General features: G+C 45.6%; 1 protein-coding gene across 1 annotated transcript in view; it reads right to left on the reverse strand.

Moving 5' to 3' along the window:
- Nucleotides 1–7873, reverse strand: part of lrfn2b (leucine rich repeat and fibronectin type III domain containing 2b) — a 9618-nt gene extending 1745 nt beyond the window's left edge. Inside the window, exon 1 of the mRNA XM_034527861.1 lies at nt 6486–7873. Coding sequence (XP_034383752.1) covers nt 6486–7864 — 1379 coding nt within the window. The 5' untranslated portion in view covers nt 7865–7873. The remainder of the gene's footprint in view (nt 1–6485) is intronic.
- Between the last annotated feature and the right edge of the window lie 2880 nt (nt 7874–10753).

The raw sequence follows: 10753 nt of genomic DNA on the forward strand, positions 1-10753 counted from the left end.
GGCAAAAGAAAAGCTGTGGACTCCATGATCAGGTTAGAAAAAACACTCAAATCGGTAATTTTAAAGGTCATACTTGTACTTAATGTTCTCTAATAAAACAAATTTATATGCCTTGATGTTAAAAAAACATACTTTTTCTCATATTGTCTGTCTCTCAAAAGCCTTTTTTTTTTCATTTCTCTATAGTATCTGTAAAGCACAAAGACCTGCTTTATAATAATAAAAGAAAAGCCATTTATTTTTCCACAATATGGGACTTTCAAAGGCTTTTTGTCGAGTCGTTCTGAAGCCTTTCCGAGCTGCAGCTTTTTGGTTTTTTACTCATCGTGACTCATCTCACAGGACGAACGTTCATCTGACACGCGACAGATGAGTTCGACCTCGCTGGTTTTTTTGTGTGTGCCTTATCCCCAATTAGTCACCACAGCTCAAACTAAGAAGAAAAAAACAAGCTGCTTTCCAATAGAAAAGAAAAAAAGTTCCAACTCGTCCAACTTGTGCGCTCCAGTTCATTACACTATTATAATTGGCTGCCCGGGTTTTGGGAGAGAAATGCTTTTTGGCCCCAGTGATGCCGCGCGCCGCTCGGCCTCGTGTCCGGTGGCATAGACCGGCTAATTCATTTGAATTCATCGGAATACGGCCACAGAAACCTGGCGACGCTGATCACGGGGAGATAAGAACAAGAAAAGGCCATTTGTCCAGTGGCCCGCTTAGAAGGAGGCGCAGGAGGAGGCGTATTGGGTCAGATCAGTCTCAATAATTGCAAAATGCACACACAGAGAGACTCACAAATGCAAACGCAAAGGGGGTTGCTGCTGGGAAATTTGATTATGTTTACATAAGCACAATCCCCTAATGGTTCTCTCACTGGCCGCTCCTTCGCTCTCTGCAGCCGGTATCCTAGAGGATCAAATGGGCCGTGGCATCGCTCGCCGTCTTGCGTCTACACCCTTGAATACCTCCCGGTTGCAATAACACGCTGTAATGGACGGACGCATTAGGAAGAGGAAGTTGATGCCGGAAGAGGCAACGCCGCCACCTTCGGCCCCCCTGCGGTTTGCGACGACGCTGACGATGCATTATTTAGCTCGTGCAAACACGGAGCAGCGAGTCTTTATGTGTGTCTGAGAATAAAGACATGCAACGTGCACTGCCTCGTGGCGCAACTTGACATTTTCTAAGTGGCTTGAAAACTCAACTTGGGGGTGACGCAGCGAATTCACGGAACTTGGGGGGCATTTTTTTTTTTTTTTTTTTGCACGAGTTGACGTTTTTCAACTCGAGCGAGAGGTTTGTGTAGAAAAGCCTCGCGCCCGTTCTCTTCTGGTTGACTGCACGCTCAATCTTCTTGTCTCATATATACAGTAAAGTAACATTTTATATTCATGCTATACACATGCTTGCTGTATATTATTATGTTTTTATTGTTAATATGTTTGTATTTTCTGTCTTTTTTGCCAGACCACGCCGTTCAATCCTGGTGAAACCGTCACGTTGTGACTCCTCGACACTATTTCTTTGTTTTTGTCTTTAAATGATCTTAACAATGTTCTTCATGATGATTACAAAAGGTTGAAATGCAGTAAATTAAATACCGTATTTTCCGCACTATAGGGCGCACTGGATTATAAGGCGCGCTATCAATGAATGGTCTATTTTCATATATTTTTTCATATATAAAGCGCACCCGACTATAAGTCAGTCAGTCAAACTTTATTAAACGTGTTCACAATAACTCAACATTGTTCAAACGTTAATATGCGTATTCACAATAACTCCCAACCTTGTTCAGTTGTAACACGTAAAAAAAAACAGTCTGATACCGCGAAATCAAACGTTAGCGTAACTCTGTGTGGTCTTCTTTACTTTACAGGTCATCTTCTTGCTTCCTCCACTTCCGTACAATTGATTCATTAATGTTGAATTCTCTCTCAGCGGCTCTATTCTCACGTTCTACTGCGTGACTGACGGCCTTGAGTTTGAAGTCCGCGTTCGTAAGCGTGTCTCTTGACAGGTGCCATTGTGGGGTCCTTATACACACACACATCTCAATGCTGATTGGCTGCTGCTCTGGTAGCGCTGGAAGCGGAAGTTATCGAGACGGAGTCGGTGAAACTCCCCGAGCGGTGTGAGCCTACGGGTGATGTTATGAACCCAGACACGAGGGCGTTAGATGTTCCCGACGTTTATGGGATGTCCACAACAAGTATAAAGCAGAACTAGTGGTTATTTCGACCGTGGTGGATGGAGGAAATTATAACTGTTTTTACCGAGACGAGCCACGGAGATAAGCCACGCCCCCTACAAATGAACACAACTTGACTGGCGAATAAACTGAATCGAGTCATAAAGCCGTTTGGTGTGAACGCACCATAATGCTGCAAGCGGTGCGGCTTTGTAGTTTACCAAAGTCGTACTAAAACATTTTGACAGAGCGCCGTGTACCACACAAAATCGCTTCGAGGTCAGTAAGCACAGCCAGAATTAATCCATATATAAGGCGCTCCGGATTATAAGGCGCACTGTCGTTTTTTGAGAAAATTAAAGGCTTTTAAGTGCGCCTTATAGTGCGGAAAATACGTTTTAAAATCTTGTTTTCTTTCGCATTATGTGTTGATGCTTTTAATGGTTTAATAGTCACATGACTTCCTGCACATCTTGATTCTATTTAGATTTCACAGCAAATTAACCTTTCGCGGAGAGGATTCCTGGAATGTAATGGCAATAAAGGAGCTGGGATGTGTCACTTTACGTTGAAGATAGCAGATGATCATGTCAAGAGTCCATTCAGAGAGAAAAGATCACATATAAATATGCTTAAGACACGTTATTTTTATATTTATCGCCGCTCGCCCGAAGAACGCACGCCGACGGGGATCTTCAGAACGGGCTTCCCCGGAGGAAGCTTGACTTTTAAAAAAATAAAATAAGCGTGCGTGCGGTCACGTTGTTGTCAAGAGCTGTGATCGAACACCCCCCGCGGAGCAGAAGCCGTGAATCCAACCGGCTCCTCGGCTCCACTAACAGCCGGTAATGGGCGGCCCGAGGAGAAGACCTTTGAGTCCCCGACGTACATCTCTGGAACGCTGAATCCCGTGACAACTTCAGCCATTATGTCGGTTGAGTATATTGCAATTTTATTGAAATATCACCGGCAGGCTGCGGCTGACCTCCGCTTCCATTAGCGCGTAAAGAATCACCGACAATCGCGTAATGAGACGCTTCGGATGTCATTAGGTAACCCCTTTTTTTTGGGGGGGAGTAAATTATAGTTCTAAAAAGTAGTTTGAATTCAACACGCGCTCTCTTTTACTCCAGATTTATACTTTTACATATTGTTTTAACGCTGCGACAGATTGTCTGGAGGTAGCCACGCCCCTTCAGATCTATAACTATAACTATAACAAGATCCCAATGTGTGCAGAAGGTATTTAGGAGAGTATTATTGATTGGTTTGGAGAACTGAATTGTTTCGGTCGATTACTGTAACAAGTTGTTACTTTTCACATGAACCTTTCTTTACATTACAGCCTCGTGCTTCATGCATATTAGAACACGTTCTCACAGCTCGTCTAATACTCCAGATAGTCCTGTATGTACATTTATGACAATTCTACACACCTCTGATGATGCCACAGTCCAAATCTTTGGATCTATCTCAGAATAATGCACTTTTCAGGAATAAATGTGCAATTGCACATCTTTTTTGTAAGCATTAAGGAGCACGGATAAACAGCCTTTAGCTCGTAACAATGTGCCGACATCGTCCTCCGGCTCCAGTGTTTTGGAAGAGGGAACCGCACCTCTCTCAAATGATTAAGTTGGCCCCCGCTATACGGACCCTCTTATTTAAACTTTTCATGACTCGATTCAGCTTTTTACGACTCAAATCTGTGAGACGTGTCGGAGACGGAAGAACAATCCCCATTCTCACGGAAGCTCCATTCCCTCTAGATTCAGATTTTCGCTCACATCTTAATTGATCAGCCCGAGGTCGGCGTTAAGGACGCGTCGTATCCGCTCCGATCGTTCGGATATTCACACTCAAGACGTCTCTCGAGCTGCATCGTCCACACACACACACACACACACACACACACACACACACACACACACACACACTCATTATTTCACTTTCATACCGATCATATGGCATATGAACTACACTTAGAATACAAACCACCACGGAGCCGCTGCATAATTTATAAATCTGAAATATGCACACACTGCTGTATGAAATATGTACACTGCTGCCGACGCGATATCCATTGAACACGTATATACACGCGTTAAGTAACATTTAATATTTATTCCAGCAGCCTTTGCACTGTTGTCTTACTGTGTAAATGTCATTGCTATTATATATATATTTATATATATATATATATATATTTATATCCGAGGAGGACGGTCGATAGAGGCAGAGGAGGTTGCTTCTCCTCTGTTTTTGAGAGGCAAAGGGGAGATAAAAAAAGAAGCAAATCTCAGTATCATTTATAAAATATTTTTCTCTCTTCTTTGGAAAGACACAATTAGCTCCTGCTGTCCTCCCTAAATATATCAATTAAAGTTTTTTTTTGTGCTCATCGGTTCCAGGACGTCCTCCCGTTGGGGTCGTTATCAATTCACGAAAATTCACAAGCCAAAAAAAGACTGAATCGTCATCAGATGGCAGCCGGTAGATGGACCTGTACTACAGCGCCTCATCTAGTCATGACATCATTCACACACTGATGGGAGGAGCCACCAACTACCATTCACACACTGATGGGAGGAGCCACTAACTACCATTCACACACTGATGGGAGGAGCCACTAACTACCATTCACACACTGATGGGAGGAGCCACTAACTACCATTCACACACTGATGGGAGGAGCCACTAACTACCATTCACACACTGATGGGAGGAGCCACTAACTAACATTCACACACTGATGGGAGGAGCCACCAACTACCATTCACACACTGATGGGAGGAGCCACTAACTACCATTCACACACTGATGGGAGGAGCCACTAACTACCATTCACACACTGATGGGAGGAGCCACTAACTACCATTCACACACTGATGGGAGGAGCCACTAACTAACATTCACACACTGATGGGAGGAGCCACTAACTAACATTCACACACTGATGGGAGGAGCCACTTTGGGGTTAAGCGTCTCGCCCGAGGACACATCGACGTGGTGCTAGAACCGGGGATCGAACCGCCGGTCCTCTGATTGAAGGACCACCCCCGGCTCACCATGCAGGATCTGTTCAAAAATATAAACTTTATGGAAACTTATCTTGTGTCCTTTGCCAGTTGCCAGATGGTCAGATTTACATAAATGTCGAATAATATCCTTTGCACAAAAATAAAAAAATAAAATAAAAATGAAACGACGTCTTTAGGATTACAACAGCTGTCTTTTCCATTAGTCCTGTGGAGCTTGGAACATATGTGTGTGCCATTTCAATATTTACATAACTCGAATAATGTCTATAATATAATATAATCGTTCTAAATTATTACATATTCAAATTCAAAATGTTGATTTTTTTAATGTAATTAATTACATTTATATTTGCCAGAAGTTGTACTACATGAATTACATAAAGCTCTGAAAAACAGACATTTTTCATGCATTTTTCATCTGCATTTTTTTTTAAACAAAAAAAGAAAATATGCTTCATAATGAAGTGAGAATAAGTGCAACAAAAGGCGGCGGCCACAGCCCCGAGGCTACGGCTCTAAATATCTTCCCACAGTTCGGAGGAGAGATTTATATGGTAATTAGATCTTTTTTTTTCTGGCTGGTTTCACATTTGTTTTTTTTTTGTTTTTTTTTAGAGGCTGCGGCAGAGAAATACGAGTCTCGTCTAATACGGTTTCATTCCCATCAACTTCGGCCGGATTGACGGAGACCGCCGGCCTCCAGAGCTCAAGAAACTGCCCTCCTGGTTCTGGACTGCTGAGCCCAGTACAGCCCGACACACCGTGGGGATAGAGACCTCACATGATGGAGGGGAAAGAGTGTTTTTTATATATATGGACAATACCTACATCCATATACAGTATATATACACAATACACACACACACACACACACACACACACACACTCTGATTCCACTCGAAAGTCTTGCCGTGTGACTGTAAAACCTGCAGCCTGTAAAAACACATTGTTCAATATTTAAGCACAATGCATCCATCTTGGTTTAAGACCAGATGGGTGCATAGAAGGTAACTTTTAGAGATTGTTTACTAACTACCCATCTACTATATGATGGTGTGAATCACTGTAATAAAATATACAATTATGCACGCATTGCCTTTTTTAGTTAACATTCACAATGTTTTATCAAACTTATTCATACATCCATGCATTGTCCAATGATCACTCTGTGTTTATATCAATAATCATTGCCACGGCTTATACTGAGGCTCTACCTCCAGATTTTCTTATTTTTTAAAGAATATGCAAGTGTTTACCTGTAAATGAGAACCTCGTCATCGGAGCAGTTGTACTGGAGCTGGTACATCTTCACCTTGGGGGAGGATTTGCTCACGGTCCACTTGACCAGGGCCGAAACCGCCGTCACTTCGGAGGCGGTCACGATCCTCTCCGGTTGGCTCTTGGGAGCGCCTTTGCTGATCCTGGTGGTCCCTGTGATGTCGGAGAGGCGTGACTTCGGCGGCGCCGGCTGCTGCCCGGTGCCGTTGCTGAGGTGGGGCAGCTGAACGATGGACACCTCCACGGAGGCGGTGGACTCCCCGGCCACGTTGGCGGCAATGCAGGTGAAGGTGCCGTAGTCCTTGGAGGTGGTGATGGTGATGCACAGGGATCCGTTTCGGTACACCGTGGTCCGGGAGGAGTTGCCGAGCAGCTGATCCTCGGGGGAGATCCAGTGGATGGTAGGCAAAGGGTCTCCAGTCGCTTCGCACCTGAGGCCCGCCGTCTGGCCCTCCAAGACCAGCATCCTGTGGGTGTGCTGAGTGATGAGAGGCGGCTGACACAAAAACTCCTCCTCGTTCACGTTCCAAAAGTAACGACCCTTCAGAGCCGACGGGGAGGCGCACGTCTCCAGGTCGTCGTCTCGCTCGAGCCTCCTCAGCCACAGCATCTCGCAATTGCAGTGCAACGGGTTGCCGCCTAGACTCAGGGACAGTTGGGGTGCATAGGGCGTGGTCAGCATCATGGAGTCCTGGGCGCGTGCAAAGATGGGGTCCGGGGGTAGCTTCTGCAAGCGGTTGGAGGTCAGGTCCAATCTCGCCAGCCTATCCAGGTCAACGAAGGTGCCCTCTGGAATAAAGTCCAACAGGTTGTGGTCCAGACTGAGCTGGTGCAAATTAACCATCTGGCGGACAGAGTGCCAGGGCAGAGACATCAGGTTGTTGTAGGAGAGGTCCACGTCCTCCAAGGAAGGTGCCAAGTCCTCGAAGGCCCTGTCGTGGATGCGTCCGAGTTGGTTGTTGTTGACGATGAGGTGCTGCAGGTTGACCAAGCCCCGCAGGTCGTCGGGGCCGAGCTCGATCAGGCGGTTGTTGTCCATGTGAAGCGAGCGCAGCGTTTCCAAGTCGCCGAAAGAGAAGGGCTGAATGTAGCTGATGGTGTTCCTGGAGAGGGTCAGGTCCACCAGGTCCGTCATGTTGGCGAAGTCCTGCTGCGTAATGCGGAGGATGTAATTGCCTCCCAGTCGGAGCTCCACCGTGCTGCGGTCAATGTCCACGGGCACGAAAAGAAGGCCTTTGGATGGACACAGTGTGCCGAGGGATTCGGACAGATTCTGGCAGACGCAGTACTTGGGACATGCGTAGGTGGTCATCACCGTGGTCCCCAGGACCAGCAGGCAGTAGATGATGCGGTCCATGGTCGAGTCATGCACGGGAACCTGTGTGAGGAAACAGAAAAATGAAAATGGGTGAGTAACAAAGTAGCATTATGGTAACAACAGGGCCCCACTGACAGATCCATAGAGACCGGCACACAAAAAGGCTCACCACAGGATATATAAAGCCTTAAGATGGTTCCATTTCCATCAAAAAAACAATATCTATTCTACCGTCAATGGCAGACATTTCATTGTTTGTCTTGTACAGTTATATCGCCACTCGGGGGACCTTGAAACAGCCAGATCCTCGTCTCTGGGCAGACGGATCAATCAGGTGTTGATAATTCTGCAATCACAATGTAGCCCCGTAATCATGGAATACGGTGCGGCGAGGGGGGGGTGGATTGAGGTCATTAGCGGTATTTTTATGGAACAGTCATAAATTAACATATCTCAGTAGTCAAATTAAATAGGACAATTCCAGCCTACTACACTTGATGCCTCCCTCGTTATCTCACTTTCACTGCAGCGACAACAACACACCTGCAGTTTTATTGTGCCTTTTAAAAAAAACCATACCATAATCAGTGTAATAACAGTGTAATAACTCAGATTTAAACATTTTCACGCAGGGACCGTCATTCAATATTATTATTCGGGACAAAGATGCACATTTTCAGCATGAAAAAATATAAATTAAAAAAACAGCACGCTTTCCAACTGAGATTATCCTCTTTTTTTTTTCTTCTTCTCCTTCTTCTCACACCCACACATGAATGCACACGCATCCGCATCCGCACAGTGCACACACACACTCTCTCTCAGATGGCTGCACACACTCACACACACACACACACACACACTCGAATGTCCAGAGACCCGAGTGCACGCCAACACAAAACCATCTTTTCTGAAAAGCATCACCTGCCGGGCGCGAGAGAGGAGCTAATGGTCGCCATGTTCCGTGTGTGACAGCCGGAGGGACGGATTGAAGAAAAGTTTAACGAGTTGAATGGAGCTCTGTGTTTGTGTGTGTGTGTGTGTATTTTGGGACAAGGATCTATAGAGTTTTTTAAAAAAACAACAAGAAGCATCGTGCAAAAATAAATAATGTTGTACTGAGTAAACATCTTGTTTACCATGTGTAGAAAACCAAGAGGGGCTGCTGGAAGCTCCAGGAAAAAAACATCACAGTTTAATATCACCCATCCATGATCATGTAATCTGCACTTGTGTTCATCTGGCCAAATGGGAACACTATGTCGCCCAGGAGAGCCCTGTTTGTATTTATTTATTACACACTTCAGCACAATCTTCCCCTTAAGCTAACCGAGTATTTTTGTCGCCTGAACTTAAATAATTGTTTTTTTTTCTGTGAAGAAGTGAGGTTTATTTTGAAGAGAATGCATGTATGCATTCTCTTCAAAATAAACCTCACTTCTTATTCTAAGATAAGATATCACACCAACCGGTGAGGATGAGGATATGTTAAATCTTGCAATAGTTCTATAAATAAAAAACATGGCTTCCGGCGCACCGTAACGGATGATCTACCAAAACTCTTCGTACGGAACAACAAATGCAAAAAAAAAACCCTCCCATCAACAGATGCTATTTCTTTAAATCTATATTAAGTGAAATGTAGCGAGACGGCACCGATTTCTGCCGTACCCAAGAACCCCCCCAAAGCGCCTGGAACGGTTACCACACTTCATGTGCTATATTGATTGGTTATTTTGCCCCCAAAAAACTTCCGCCTAGAATCACGACACATTGCAAATGACCCGCGACGTCCTTCAGAATGAGCTCTCGGGGCAACCGGGGAGCACAAACAGAAGCGTTCCATCACAGGGAGCGGCGGTCGCGCCGAGGAGCGGCGTTTGGTAAATCATCCGGTCAAAGTCAAGGGCGCTCGGCAGGAGGATGGATGGGTGCGGAGGTCAGGGGAGTTTAGCGCGTCGAGATCTCTCCTGTCAAGTGGAGCGTGGCGGCCGCGCAGGTGGCTCCGTCCCCCCCGCGACGAGCACGGCCTGGACGGCGGTGATCAGCAAAGGACCTCGACGGGAACACTCGTCACGGCTCCGTGACAGATGCCCGCTGGACCTCGGGGCCGACCTTTCACGCCCAGTCTGGCTTATCTCAAACACAGGCGGGCCCGACGCGGTCGCATACAGATAAAGACTCGAAGTTAAAAATATGGGTCTCAAGACAATTTCTATGAAACTTCCATAACGTGTGCGAAAGATTTAGGTTTGTATTGAATTTCCTCAACATTCGAGAGCTGAACAACTTCCCTTCAGCGCGAACTCCAGAGAGTTTGGAGTTTGCACGGGCAGCAGCCGACTTTGAAAGGCAAAAAAGAGATGAAGAGGAAGTGAGATATACAGAAACCGCAGTGTGTGTGTCTCCTGACGGCACGCTGCAGCAGTAAATGCAGAATTCATTAAAAAAATGCGAACATCACAGCGCTGGATCCCAGCGCACCTCCACCACCGGCTGGTTGAACCGTTACCATCAATATGGGCAGTAAAAACTACAGCTCAAAACCTTGTGCAAGGGGAGTTGCAAAAGATATGCCTTTCTGTCTCTCCCGCTATCGTATCAGAACAGAAGACTTTGCATCGGTATCAAAGTCTGCATTGCGATAACTGTGTACTGAAACGAGGAATTCCATTCAAAGTCGGAAGATGTCTGAAGTATTCAGTTTGTTTATTGTATCTGCGTCTTCGATGCTTCATACAAAGTTCATCTCGGCGCTCGTCTTTGCAAAAAACATCGACCATGAAAGCGAGACCTTCGCTCTCATTTGACCTCTCGGAAAACCGACGGGGGTGTCGCGGGTCGCTGGAGTGCGTCTGCAAGGTGAGCTGAGCTAAAGCACAGGAAGTCAGCAAGGAATACATTTTCAGTTACTCATAAAAGTGTCCT

Source organism: Cyclopterus lumpus, chromosome 24 (assembly GCF_009769545.1).
Source record: "Cyclopterus lumpus isolate fCycLum1 chromosome 24, fCycLum1.pri, whole genome shotgun sequence".
In the NCBI taxonomy this organism is placed as follows: Eukaryota; Metazoa; Chordata; class Actinopteri; order Perciformes; family Cyclopteridae; genus Cyclopterus; species Cyclopterus lumpus.